General features: G+C 43.7%; 1 protein-coding gene across 6 annotated transcripts in view; it reads right to left on the bottom strand.

The window, feature by feature from the left end:
• The window catches only part of NFRKB (nuclear factor related to kappaB binding protein), a 47,872-nt gene that overhangs the window by 24,961 nt on the left and 8,249 nt on the right, over nt 1–14,662 (bottom strand). For 5 of the 6 annotated variants that reach the window (XR_006208038.1, XR_006208037.1, XR_006208036.1 and 2 more), the window contains exons 5-13: nt 8,914–9,041; nt 8,020–8,194; nt 7,334–7,471; nt 6,631–6,704; nt 5,765–5,849; nt 5,179–5,359; nt 4,788–4,896; nt 4,442–4,568; nt 4,127–4,192 (exon numbers count right to left, since the gene is read on the bottom strand). Coding sequence is in view for 3 of the 6 variants with exons in the window: in XM_042957518.1 (XP_042813452.1) it covers nt 4,127–4,192; nt 4,442–4,568; nt 4,788–4,896; nt 5,179–5,359; nt 5,765–5,849; nt 6,631–6,704; nt 7,334–7,471; nt 8,020–8,194; nt 8,914–9,041 (1,083 nt within the window). In the remaining 3 variants the exon portion in view is untranslated. The remainder of the gene's footprint in view (nt 1–4,126; nt 4,193–4,441; nt 4,569–4,787; nt 4,897–5,178; nt 5,360–5,764; nt 5,850–6,630; nt 6,705–7,333; nt 7,472–8,019; nt 8,195–8,913; nt 9,042–14,662) is intronic. The other variant, XM_042957519.1, reaches the window with a different exon arrangement.

Consider the following 14,662-nt stretch of genomic DNA (forward strand, 5'->3'; position numbering starts at 1 on the left):
CTCATGGAGTTTACAGTCAAGTGACACAAGAATACATATTAATAAAACCTCAAAGTGGTAGGTGTCACAAAGGATATTATGGAAGCTTACCCTAGAAAAGTTACCTTATCATGGTGGGGGGCAGGGGTCAGAAAAGTCTTCTTCTCATTAGTGGGTCACCAGAGACATTTTGGCAACCGGCACAGCAGCAAGAAGGCCCCCAGGCAAGAGAAAAGCTTGAACCCCTTGACCTTCCTTAGAGAGACGAGCACTCACGACAGCTTGTGGGAAGAATACAGCCCCCAGGGCCCTACCCTTCTCAGAGGCAGCTGAGATGACACTTCTGAGGACTCTTACATGCTTTCACTAGACAATGTGCGGTACCGCCATCCCCAGAATGTGCTGAACTTCCTTATCCTGGGAAGATTCCTCGTACTCTGCTCTGTCCTCTAGAAATGCTTCTTCATAATCAGTTTCCCTATAGCCTTAATCCTGTTCCCGCATCGCTCCCTCCACATCCTTGCCTGGTGTGAAGTCGGCCTCTCCCGAGTCCTTCAACCTTCGGGTTTGCCAGCTGCCTATCCTCTCACAGCCACGCCCTTCAGAGTGGAGCTCCTCCTTCCATCCCATCACTGATGCCAAACTATTTCCCCCCAGCTCTTCTGGAAAATCAAAATAAAACAAACGCCTGGTACCTAAGGATCTTAGCATCCACCTGTTCCACCCTGTCCCCTGCTCCTCTCAGCTGCTTACCTAGTCATTCCTCACGGGGAGCTCTGGCTCACCTGGCTCACCAGTCTACTCCCTGCCACACTGTGCAACTGGCACATCCATACAGATGGTACAGCCAATATCCAAACCCCTTGGTTCTGTCCTCATGACCTCCTCCCTCCACTCCACCCCAGCCACTCACTCCCACAATCACAACTGGATGTAGTCATTAGCTAAAACTGCCACATCCTCAACATGACTAATCCAGTGCCCCTCAACCCTGGCTACATACACACAGGAATCACCTGGGAACTTTTAAAAATACTAAGGCTCAGGTCCCACACAAGTCTATGGGTAAGACCTAGGGCATCAGTGTTTTTAAAAAGTTCCAAGCGCTTGCCGGACACAGCCAGAGCTGACAGCCTTTACGCTAATTCACACCTTCTGCTCCCAGACCACAGTCATCCAGAACCCTTGCTTACTTCCCTTCTCCCACCAAAACAGCACTGTGACTCAACAGGGCTTCCAGTCCATTGACACCTGCACTTCTCCAAGCCCCCTTCTGTCACATTTCCCTCCCTACTGGGTTCCATCCGTGTCCATCACTTCAGTGGCAATCTTACCAATACAGTAATACCTGCTAACCACTGCTCCTGTATCTACATCATTCCAATCCCACAAAACTCACAATCTCAACTGTCCACATTCTCCATGCTTCATCTCAGAGAGCTGAGGGCTGCCAAAGAAAAAACACACAAAAGGGCAAAAAATACCACTAAAAATGCCCAATGAGCAGCCTCAACGGACCCTCAATGCTGTCTGGCAATCTAACATAACCTCTGATCAAGCTAGCTTCCCATAACCACAGCAACTATGTCCCCATTCTCTCAACCTCCCCTTCTTACTCATGACAACCTCACCTCTCTCACCTCCTACTTTACACAGAAAAGCCATCAAATCCAACTCCCTCAACGTTCCCACAATACAACCGTCAGCCTACTGCTGGGTGTCCACTGTTTCTGCCTACAATAAGAAATGTGCTGCCATTTCTGCCATCCAAGGCCAATCCCTCCCCATCTTCACAGGGATTTTTATGGTGAATTCTCCCTTCTCTCCTGTATTTTCAGCTTCTTTCTCTCCACTGTACTCTTCCTATCAACACCTGGACTCTCTTAGACTTTCTCTCCTTTAAAAAAAAAAAAAAAAATGCCTCCTTTGGCCACAAGTCTCCCTAACTTTCGTCCCCTCCACTGCTAAAACTCTAGAAAGAGATGTTTAGATTCACGGTCTCTTTAACCAGACATGCACAGGTAAAGGTTTAACTGGCTACAGGAAAGGAGGCCCTGACTGGTAGCACCTGCAGATCTACAAGAGTGCATTATGATCAGCAAACTGGCCGCCGGTTTTATCTGGTCCATGAACTTAAAATCCTTATTATCTGGTCCTAGACAGTCTGCCACCCTGGGCATAAGTACCCCTCCAGGCTGACTTCAAGCCACCAGCCCTACAGAGCCAGACAGAGCTGCAGTCAACTATCATAGGTCACCTTCAGCTCCCCACTGTCCTTGACACCCATCATCCTGACAAAGAATCATTTTTACAAGAAATTCACCATTTCTTCTATGTCCACAGATCCGTGGGCTTTATCTTACTGAAACTTTTAGGACCAATCAAAACTAATTACCACTTCCCACTTCCTGACTCTGTCCTCCTCTGGTTTCCAAGATTCAACTATCTCATGGTTTCCCCCCAAGTCTATAGTCACTTCTCCATAGGCACTTCTGCTCAGCCTGCTCTGCCTTGGAACTTCTCAATGCTTAGTCCAAGGCCCTCTTTTCTCCTCACTTCACACTTCCTCCCTATGCCTTGGCTTCAATTCCTGCAGACATGCCAACAACTCTCTGCCTTAACTCTCCCATCTGGATTCTAAATCCACACACCCCACTGCTTACTCAACATCAATACTTAAAATACCTCAAAGGCAGCTCACACTCAGCATGTCCAAAACTAAACTCAAGATCTTCACCCTCACCTGAGGCAAGACGTCCTCCACGGCTGCCTACCTCAGTGAATGACATCTTCACCACTAGGCACAAATCTAGCAGGAAATGATGCCTGATGGCACTCTCCATTCACTCCCCACAGCCAGTCATAACCAAGTCCTGTGGCTTTTACCACTTAGAACTTTCTCAAATTGGTCCATTCTCCCTCTTCAGGTCCAGACTATCATGCTCTCTATGTGGGCTCGTGCAATCTTTTCGAATTGAATCTTCCCTAGCGCCACAAAACCATACTGCTTCCTCCATATGGAATGTTCTTCCCCTCAGCCTGCCTAGCTCCTTCTTAGTCATCATTACTGTCTCTGCTGAAATGTTCTTTCCTCAGGAAGGTCCTCCCAACTCTGCAGAATATACCAACACCTCAACATAAACTTCCATCCTTTCTGGTACTTTCCCCTTCCAGAATGTATATATTTATTATTTCATCTGAATGAACATTCATTATATACTCCAGCACCTAACATAATACCTGACACCTAAAAGCTAAATACACATTGTAAGAAATAAATGGATCTACTGAGTTCACAACCTTATCTCCATTTCTTTCTTCACAGACCACTCAAGAGGGTAAAGAGAAAGGTCTGTGAATTTCAGCAGAAAATCAACACAGAGTTTTCCTCTTACCAGGGTCATAACTGTCACCAAGTTACTTCAGGTGCATGATACTACAACTTAGTAAGGGGGACTTTGTAGATTTAAAACAAAAATAAGAATCCCAATCCTTGGAAATAGTTTATTCAGGGCTAACCAACATCTTTTTTTGTTTTTCAATGTTTATTTTTGACACAGACAGACAGAATACGAGCAGGGGAGAGGCAGACAGAGAGGGAGACACAAAAACTGAAACAGGCTCCAGGCTCTGAGCTGTCAGCACAGAACCTGACACGGATCTTGAACCCACGAACCGTGAGGTCATGACCTGAGCCGAAGTCAGACACTTAACCGACTGTGCCACCCAGGCGCCCCAACAGTTGTCCAACATCTTACTGCACATTATCCTCAACAGCAAAGCCCATTGTTAGGAAAGAAAAACAGTATACTATTACACATTAATCTAAAACCATAGGTGCAATTAATTCAAATGTGGATGCTACTGTAAATACCCCTGCAGATTTAAATTCACAAGTATCAGGATGCATTGTAATAGAAGGGCTGTCCCACCCCACCTGGGGTAAGCCAAAATCCAATACAGCAGTAAAACTTAGTGTGAGATACTAAAGAGGTCATGAAGGATTTTTTTACTGAGCAAAACAGGCTTAATATTGCTGTTTTCAAGATTCTACTAGACTGTATTGACTGGAAGACAAAAGAGGCTGAGCAGAGGAAGTGAGAGAATGAAAACCTACTGCTATGGATAGGCAGTATGAATTACTTACCAAGCAATTTCCACTGCTGGGTTTTCTCTTTGAATTCAACAAACGGAGAGAAACTGGAAGGTACAGCTGCAAGAAATGAATCACATGAACAAGAACACAGGTCAGACAGAGCACTAAACTCAGAATAATTACCATCCCTGACCTCTTAGATAACTTTTGAATGTATGATAGTGTATCAGGACAGCAGAGACCCCCCAAGGTACAGCATTATGCAAAGCCATAATGGATTGAACCAGGAAGCCTACAGTTTACCAGGAGAATGAAATAAACAAAGAGGGGAAAAAATACTTGACTCTAAAGAAAGAAGTACCTTACCACGACTTTCTCCAGCAAGATACTGCAGGGCTGGTAACACCAACTCTGCCCAGTTGGGGGCCGCAGAGAACCAGCTATTGAGGGAGCTGGCTGGAGAGGACTGCCAATCCAAAACCCGTTCCTCCAGCTAAGGGAAAGTAAAGGCAGAACTCAGTTACAGTTCTACTCTACACCAGCAATTCCAGAGATGTGCCAGAACAAGCCAGAGTATGTTTGCAAGTCACAAAGCAAGTTAACTGCAGAGCTTTGGGAGGAACCCAGAATTATTCTTCTCTAGCTTGAGACCGTTAAAGTTTTCCACAATTCAAAAACTCTGACGTACACCTGATTTTTCCAAAACTCTTACCATAGGAAGGCTAGCCTGCCCCTCCAGCAACAAGATCTCTAATAGCAAAGAGAAGAAACTGGAAGATATTTCATTGATTCCAAGGCAAGGCTTGAGATCTTCAAGAGGCCTAACAAAGGAAAAAATATGTAAGAACAACCAAAAAGATGAAGACAACATCCCCAGATGGCTTAGGCCCTCTAAACCTAACAGTCATAGAAAAGTTCAGTAAGGGACCACACTATACAAATTCCCTAGCAGGTCCCCTGGGATTCAGGTCTTTTGTGGGGTGTGTGTGTGTGTGTGTGTGTTTACACAGATTCAACATATACCAGCTCATTCCACATGAGCACTAGGTACACTCCCCGGGTTAACCTTTCACCCTTGAGCAGGTTATGTGTTGTTCACTTACTCCTCCTTGATAGCAGGTATAGCCAGCGGAGAAGGGGCCTGTGAGAGAGGTGGGATCCCGTCAGCACTGCTTAAGGGTTCAGCCAAATCCTCTGCCTCTGATTTGATCAGTTTTATTTTCTTCTTCTTCTTCTCCTCTTTTTCCTTAACCTTTTTTTTAAGGACAGCCAAGTCATATAGGGCTGCGAAGAAAAGGCAACAAAAATCAGAGAACTGCATTTTGTACATCAGGAAGGGAGGGGTGTTATCTGCATGTTATTTTCCCAACACCCACCAGTAGAAGAAAGAAAAGTCTTAGTACTAAGACATTTAGTTGTTTTTGTTTTGTTTTTTAACCAAACCTAGTGAGAGATTTTACAGGTTATAAAGGTTTACAGGTTAATTTTAGCACCTATTAAAGAGACAAAGATCTACTGTACTGATTTTATATTCATTTCCACCTATAAATCCACAAGATGCAATGATAAAAACAAAGGTTATCAGCAAGAAGGAAAGCTGTAGTTTCATTTATTTTTGCCACATGTAAGTAGTCTACATAACGTAACACCACAGTCAGATAATGACTACCTACAGAGGATATCAATTACCTGCTAGAGAGCCCTTCCTGCCAGCATTTACTCGAGTCATGATGTCATTGAGAGTCAGGTCCCCTGTCAAAAGGTCCGGATGATCCTGGATGTGATATTCAGAGATTTGTTATAGAGGCCCAAATAAGGAGCTAAAACTGCCAATGATTTTGCCAATTTACCTAACAGATACAATCAGATGTTGGGCGCACTTGAGGAAATCATGCTGAATCAAAAAATGTATGGAGATTAAAACTACTGCCCTTGCGTAAGGGGCACAGGAGAACTCAGTTCCAACCTTTCTACTACATAGCATCTAGTTTATAAAGCTCTTTTGCATTCCTTATGTTATGTGCTCTTCAAACAGTCGTGTTAAGTATCACTGTACTTTACAGTCTGAGAATGGGGTTCAGAGAAGTTAAGGGATTTGCTGACTTCCAGGGTGTGACACTTCCCATCTCACCTTAGATGGTCTGCCTTTTCTTCCTCCCCTCAAGCCAGATGGACTGGCTTGATTGCCCTGGCATTACCCTGATTCGGTCAAAGTGAAGGAACAGAAAGAGTAAAAAGTGAGAAGAGCACAGGATTTGACCCCTGACTTCCTAGCCAAAGGGGCAACGACAAGCTCCTTAACCTCTCTGAACACAGGTAAAACGGACATAACGATCCATGTACCAGTCTTGCTGTAAAGATGAAATCAGACGCTATGTTAGGCATCTGTCTTCCTCCTATCTTTGCTGTTAACTAGCCTCTACTGTTGCTCCTGTCCCCCAACAGTGACAGAAAAGGAAGCATAAATAATGATATTGTCACTACCTTCATCTTTCAATAGCCAATCCAAAAACATTAGACTGAAAACCTCTAACAACCACCCCACCCAATCTTACTGGTTGATGTTTCCGCTTCTCATGGTGCTTCTTTAACATTATCTTCAGGTCACTGTCCCCCAGTTCTATTTTATCTGAGAGAAAACGAACCAAACCACATGGACTAGGTCATTCACTAACATGATGCTCAAATTCAAATCTTTCTGGCCACTTGTGATACTCAAATATAACATGTTTCTCCGTGTTTCCCTCCTGAGTCCTGTGTACTACAAGCCCAAACATTCTTGAAACAGTCACAGGATCAACTCTTCAGCTTTTCACTACCTCAATCAAAAACAACGACCTCAGTTACTTAGCTGCTCCAAAACACACCAAAAATTAACATTCTTCTTTGATTCCTACCCCAATTAAAAATTCCTCTCTCATTTCACAGACATTCTAAGAAACTGCTATAGCTCTGGTTACCCCTCTTGTTCTATTACTGAACTGCTCCTAAGTACTATTTTAAGAATCTACTTTCTTTAGCCGAAAATACCAGCTGATCAGAAACTAAGGAGAAGTTTCCAAACAAAGGAAGAAAGGAAGGCCTACCTAACTTGTAAAAAAGTGGAACTGTACAAAAACTTCTCTCAATCTCCTACTTCTAAAGAGCACTGCTTCAATTCCCTGGCAGGTAAGAATCTAGTGCCCACCTCTATCTAAGGGAGTTCTCAGATCTACATCCTGATCTCCCAAAACATCCACGGCATCACTCAGTTCTCACCTGCAGTTTTCATATCCGTGGTTGAAAGCGTGGGCACCACCCTCAGGGGCACCGCAGGGCTAGGAGAACGCGCTGGAGAGCTCGGAAGCCATGAGCTGAGATCTTCAAAAGAAAATTTTTCTTGTAAATCCAACGTGGCTGTGGACTCCAATAGGGGAGATTGGGTAAGTGGCCATTTGGGTTCAACAAGGCTAAGCCAACAACATGGAGGCCAGGGTTCCACCATTCCTTTCTGACCCTTCTCCAGACGAACTGGAGCACACTTAGGTCATTTAAACGGCTCTTCCAGGAAGAGAGACTTCAACAGAGTGATGGGGTCGCATTGCAGCAGGCCAACAGTCACTACTACTCTCCTGTAAGGGGAAAAGCAGTTCTCTCAAGTGGCACAATAGGACCAGACAGGCCTACTGTGGAGAGCCCTGCTGTGCAGGGATTCATCTCATCTAAGCTCAAATGCCACTTAAGTATCAATGCTAAAAAAGGTATGCACTCACACCCCATCTACCAGGAACATCTCGGTGCCCAAAGACTAAGCGGTTCTGAGCCCCATTTTCCACCCCACCAAAGACAGACAACTGAGATGGCTTCCTTGCTGGGGAGATAAATGGCTACCACTGGCTCCAACTGAACAAGTTGCTGGTGTAGATCCACCACCCCAGGTACTCCAAATGCCCCCAGACACTCACCCTCTTCATCAGAGGACAGGTCTGTGTCACCACACTCCTCCTTCACTTCCCTCAAGACCTTCAAGTAGCGCTGCTGGGTCCGCCACTCCCGCTCCTCAGGAGTGCGGGATGGTGAAGGGCGCTTCTGGCGGAAGGGAAGGGCCGGGCCACTCCGTCGGGCCATCTCCAGCAGGTCCTAGGAAGCAATCAGATGGGGATACATGTCATCATCCAAAGCTTGTTCTGGTGCATTCCCTGGAGACTACATCTTCTTCAAGAGAAGACTTTGTTTAACAAGCTCAAGTCCCTCCCTTCAGATCACAGAGATGCACATAAGAGAGTATGTCCAAATAAAAAGGGCCTCTACTGATTACTATGTTGCAAAGTATCTTAAATCTGAGGGGTGAACTGCTCCTTCAAGAATGAACACTTTTATACCAGTCACCCAACTATTTCCATATCGAATCTTAAGGACCACTTAGAACCGTAACAACTTTGCCTCAAAGATTACCAGACTTACCAGATCCCAAGGCCATGAGGCCTGATGCACTATTAATCCATCAGGATATCTGGAGGCCTGTGTGCTCTCATATAGCAACTGCAGAGCAACCTGCTTCTTTTTAATAATCCAAGATGGATCTCAAAGTCATTTGTTTACCTTGGTAAATACTGAAACTCTGATATTTCATCAATTTTAAGAGGTACTTTCCCATATTTTCACATCTCTGAAATCAGGCTACATCTTAAAATTAGTTAGAAAGAATGATATAACCTAACTGTTTCATGGCTTAACTGGCAGCATTTTCCTCTTAGTGCTTGCTACCTTTTGTATTTGGTACCTGAACCAACCGTTGAAGTAATGAGATCTGTGTGTTCACTGTCCACATCTGGTATCTAGTTCCCAGCATTACTTACATTCCGGGAAGCCAGGATCTGCTTCAGCAGCCTATGGAAATACTGCTGCTGGGAGGTGAGGTATCGCTTGTACTGGGACTTGAAGCACAGCTGCCGGTACTTAACCACCTCGGGGTTAAAGTGTCCATCTTAAAAGAACAGAAGTACAACTACATATATCTAGATATATACCTAGATATCTATACCTATATACACACACACACACACACACACATATATATATATATATATACACATATACATGTATACATAGATGTACTGACAGGTCAACAAATATTTAATGCATGCTTAAAGTGTGGTAAACTCTGTACCAAACTAGAATATAGTACAGGGGGAAAGAAAACAATCTATGTCAATGTGGGGTCTACAGTCCAATAAGAGACAGAAAATAAACAGGGGTGCCTGGGTGGCTCAGTCAGTTGAGTGTCTGACTCTGATTTCCGCTCAGGTCAGGATCCCAGGGTTGTAGGATCAAGCCCCGCATCCAGCTCCATGCTGAGCGTGGAGCCTGCTTAAGATTCTTTCTCTCTCCCTCTGCCCCCTCCACCACTTGCATGCTCTCTAAAAAAAAAAAAAAAAAGAAGAAGAAGAATAAAAAAGAAAAAAAGAAATAGTCAACTCTTGTAAGTACTATCGGAAATTAACGTGAAAAAATTGTAGAGAGTAAGGAGTTGTTTCAGGAAAGGGATCTCTAAAGAATGAGACATAAAATGAAGTCTGATTAAAGCAACTGTGGCAAAATGTTAACTGACTGGTAAAAGTTATACAAACGTTTTAAAAAGTTTCATTAAGAGGAAAATAAACTGGAATTTACAAATGAGAAGTAAAAATGGTGAATAGGCGAAAGGAACAGCCTGTGCTAAGGGAGGACCTGAAGCAAGAACTTGGCATGTCCCCAAACCTAAGGAAATGTCTGCATGACTAACACAGAGTGGGCTGTAGCGGGGGGGGGGGGGGCGTGCGATGCCTGAGGAAGCTGGGTGGAGATCCAACCACACTGAAACTTGCAGGTCACAGGTGGAGCTGGATTTTATCCTAAGTGGAACACAAATAATTTGAAGAGGTTAAAGCAGAATGACATGGAGGGAGGAAGAAGGAAAACTACTACAAGGGTCCAGGTGAGATGATGGCGGCTTCCCTCCACACTTAGAATAAAAGCCAAGGTCCAAAGATGGCCTGGCAGGCCTTCACGATCTATCCTGGGCTACTTCTGGCCTCATCTTCACCAGTCTCCCATTTCCTCCCTCTACCCCAGCCCCAATGGCCTCCATGCTGTTTCTTGAACAGGCCACGTATCTTTCTCAAGGCCTTTGTACTTGAAGTTCCCTCTACCTGCAATGCTTCCTACTAACACCTAATATTTTCACGGCTTGCTCCTCCTACCCTCGCTAAGCCTGTTCTGCTGTCATCTCATCAGAGAAGGCCTGGCCAGCCACCAGTTCTAACACAGCTCCTTCCCATCACTCTAGTCCCATTACCCTCCTCTTTCTTTGAAGTACTTAATGCCAGTAAGTATTTGCTTGTTCACCATCTATTTTTCCTTCTCAGAATGTAAGGCCATTACACCTCCACAGCATTGAACAATGTCTGGCACGTACGGAAGTAGAGAGACTTGAGATATATATCTGAGAGAGGGATTAGACCTGCTGATAGTTCTGATGCTGGGGCAGGACCAGGGCAATGGGAAGGTCAACTGAACATGGTACCCTGTCATTGAACCTGAGCATCTGAAATCACTGCCTGAAATAAACAGGTCAAGGAGAGGTCCACTGTGGACATATTAGACTTGAGCAGATGGGCCATGATGAGAACTGAGAGGGCAAGATTCAGAAGCTAAATCTTAGAAAAGATAAAATGAGGGATCAAATTATACAGTGTTTTTCTCTTTTTCCCCCCAACCACCCTAATACTATCAAAGGTAAGTAATAATAACAAATGCTTAGAGTAGACCTGACAACCACCACTATGTAAGGACCTTGCATATATTAACTCACTCGATCCTCATAATAACCCCATAAAAAAGGCACTACTAAATCCTCATTTTACAGATGAACAAACTGAGGCACAGAGAAGTTAAATAATTTGCCCAAGTTCACACAGCCAATAAAAGGGGAATCAGGTTTCAACCCAGGTAGCCTAGCTCCAGAGCCCAGGCTCTTACCCACCTTGCTATGCTGCCTGCTGTAGGGAAATAGGAAGTGTGACCTTCAAGAAACAAGCCCAGAGTTCAATGCTATTGATGCTATTTGATATATAAAAATTAGACTAATATCTTTTTTGCCTCTGTATTTCTTTAAAATTCTATTCCTTCAGTTTTTAGTTTCCCCCACTTTTTGAAAGCTTGGGTGGCTCAGTTGGTTAAGCATCTGAATCTTTTTTGGCTCAAGTCATGATCAAGTCTGTGATATCAAGCCCCATGTTGGGCTCCGCACTGACAGCACAGAGCCAATTTGGAATTCTCTCTCTCCCTCTCTCAATGCCCCTCCCCTGCTCGTGCACTCGCTCTAAGAATAAATAAACTTAAAAAAAATACTATACGTCTGTTAAAAATATTTTGTATGAAGTAAATACAACTGAAATTATTAATAATTATGGTAAATTAAAATCTTATTAAAATTAACTTAACTACCTTTATAATTCTTAATATGTCTACTGGAAATTTTTAATTTGAACACACGGCCCATGTAATATTTCCATTGACCAGCGCTGGTCTAGATAACAGGGAGAAAAGGAGTAGTACCAGATGAAGTTGGATAAGTGGGCCGAGGCCAGGTCACAAAGAGCCTTGAAGGCACTGAATTTTACTTCAAGTGAAGGCAACTGCTAAATATTCTGCAAAGCGAGTTTTAAGAAGCTCACTCTGGGAGCTGTGTGGAGACAGCTGCTAAAGCAGCCCAGACAACAGTCATCAGTGAAGAGATGGTGAGTGGAAGAAGGCAAGTAAGGAGATAAGAAAGGAGCCTCAACAGCAGGAACAGACAAGAACAATGAGTGGATGAGCGGTTAGCAAAGAAAGTGGGGTAGGGGATAGGGTGTCAAAGACACAGGAAGAGATCCAGGCCAGGGAAGAGCCACTGATACAAAGTGGGGGAAAGTCTCAAGATGGAGGAAGTGGTCAAGACAACAGATGCTGTGCTCTACCGGGGTGCCTGGCTGGCTCAGTTAAGTGGCTGACTTTAGGTTATGATCTCATGTTCATGAATTCAAGCCCCACATCCAGCTCTGCACTGACAGTGTGGAGTCTGCTTGGGATTCTCTTTCTCTCTGCCCCTCTCCCACTCACACACACATGCACGTGCGCTCTCTCTCAAAAAAAAATTTAATTTAAAAAAATAAAAGAGACATGGAGCAGGAAAAAATGCTCACTGGAACAACTGGTGAGATATGAGCATGGACTATATAACAGTATGTCAACGTTATGTTTTATATTAATATACAAAATCTAAATACAGAAAAATTGTGTTACAGTATTTCTGAATCTGATCATTTGTGGTTATGTAAGACAATGTTCTTATTCCTCAGAGATTAATGCTGAAAAATTCAGAGATGCAATGTCTGCAATACTTTCAGATGGTTCAGCAAAACAATGATGGTAATCATATATGCAGTAATGATGAGAGTAAATGTGGTAAAATGTTAACATTAATAGCTGGTGAACCTGGTGAAGAACAGAGCTGACCCTTGAACACGGATTTTATTTATTTATTTTTTTAGTGTTTGTTTATTTCTGAGACAGAGAGAGAGTGTGAGTGGAGATGGGGCAGAGAGAGGGAGACACAGAAACTGAAACAGGCTCCAGGCTCTGAGCCCTCAGCACAGAGTCCGACATGGGGCTTGAACTCACGAACCATGAGATCATGACCTGAGCTGAAGTCGGACGCTCAACTGACTGAGCCACCCAGGCGCCCCTGAACATGGGTTTAAACTGTGCGGGTCAACTTATACGTGGATTTTTTACAGTACATGCTATAACTGTATTTTCCTTATGGTTTTCTTAATAGTGTTTTCTTTTCTCTAGCTGACTTTATTGTAAAAACAATTTATGTAACACACACAATATACAAAGTGTTAACAGATTATTGTAAGTAAGGCTTCTGGTCAACAATATAGGCTTTTAGTTAAGTTCTCGGAGAATCGAGCTATACACGGATTTGTGAGTGAGTGGGAAGCAGGCACCCCTCTGTCTGTGTTAAGGGTCAACTGTATATGAGTGTCTGTTATAAAATCTTGGGACTTTGTCTATTATGAAGTCTTCTGTAGCTCTGAAATTTAAAAGTAAAAAAAACATTGAAGGGAAAGAAAAAAAGCAGTCACTGGTGGCATTAGTAAGAGCACCCTCTGTGAGGTCATAAGGTAAGAGCCATGAGGGAACGGGAAGAATGACTGAAAGAGACAGCTATCTATGGATACCTTTCAACAAGTTTAGAGATTAAAAGGCAAATGACAGAAGACAACAGAGGGGACAGATGGTTAAGGACTTTTTTTAGTCTGAGACCCCTGGTCGCATCCATAGGCTGAAGAAGAGCATGTGGAGTGAATAGCGAAATAATGTGAATCCACAGGACAGAAGGGATGGTTTACTGAGGAAAAAAGGTCCCAGAGGATGTAAAAGATGAAAGGATCACGAGCACAGGTTAATCTTAAACAGAAGAAAAAACTCCTCCTTCCTCTGAGACAAGTAAAGTGGGTCAGAATGGAAATGAACACAGGGAGCTGGGGTGGAGGTTGGAAGTGGGAAGTGAGGAGTTTATGACACAAGATCCTTTATGAAACAGGAGGATATTTACAACAGAATCAGGAAAGATAGCCCAAGGTAAAAGAATATGGGAACACAATGACAGCTCAGAAAGAACTAACAACCATGGAACTGCAAACATCTGCAGCAACACTAGACCTGAAATATGACAGTGGTCAGGGTGAAACACACAGGAACTCCTGTCTTGACATTCCTTGTCTGTATCCTCACCAGACAGTCCTATTGTTTTGTGTTTGCAAACACTACACAAGTCCCTGACAGAACCCCTCTAAAACCAGGCAAGCTCTCCTGGAGGAGATGGTTTACTCCCACCTAAGGCCGCTGGCTGCAGGAAACCTTTGCCAACTACAGAGGAGAATTCGTCTTTAAACCAACAACCCACCAAATGAGGGAATGCTAGTTTTAAAATAGCTGAGGTAATGAAAGATCTGCAATGATAAGCCTGTTCCCTCCAGGCTTTTGTAGCTATCACGTTGCCCAGTTTAACAAAACTCAAGAAGATGCACTGTACTTTCAGGACTGCCTGCCAAAGCAAAGTCACCCCAAAGAGGGGAAAAGAGGCTTCCCTCTGCTTCTCTCCATTGGAGAGGAAATGGTGGCTTAACAGTGGCCCCAAAACATTCTGCAATCCCCAGTGTAATAACAGATTCAAGCAAGGATCATCAATGGATGTTAAACCACTGAGTAAACCAAAGGCTTTGGGGTAAGAATAATATCACATGGTCCCAAAGTATTAATCCTACATTTTCCTTCTTAATTAGGAAGGAAAAAATATACCGTTACAATCAGTATGTCTGGCAGATACCACTTAACCAAGAGATCAAACGCATCATTACCAACATTGAAAAGCTGACATCATGTGCCTCCTGAAGTGATTGGGGCGGGGGGGGGGGGGGGGGGGGGGGGGGGCGTAAAATTTCCCATTTAATATTCGTGGCAAAACGTTTAACCCAAATCTAATCATGAGAAAACAAGACAATTCCCCAGAAAGCA

This window comes from Panthera tigris, chromosome D1 (assembly GCF_018350195.1).
Source record: "Panthera tigris isolate Pti1 chromosome D1, P.tigris_Pti1_mat1.1, whole genome shotgun sequence".
Lineage (NCBI taxonomy): Eukaryota > Metazoa > Chordata > Mammalia > Carnivora > Felidae > Panthera > Panthera tigris.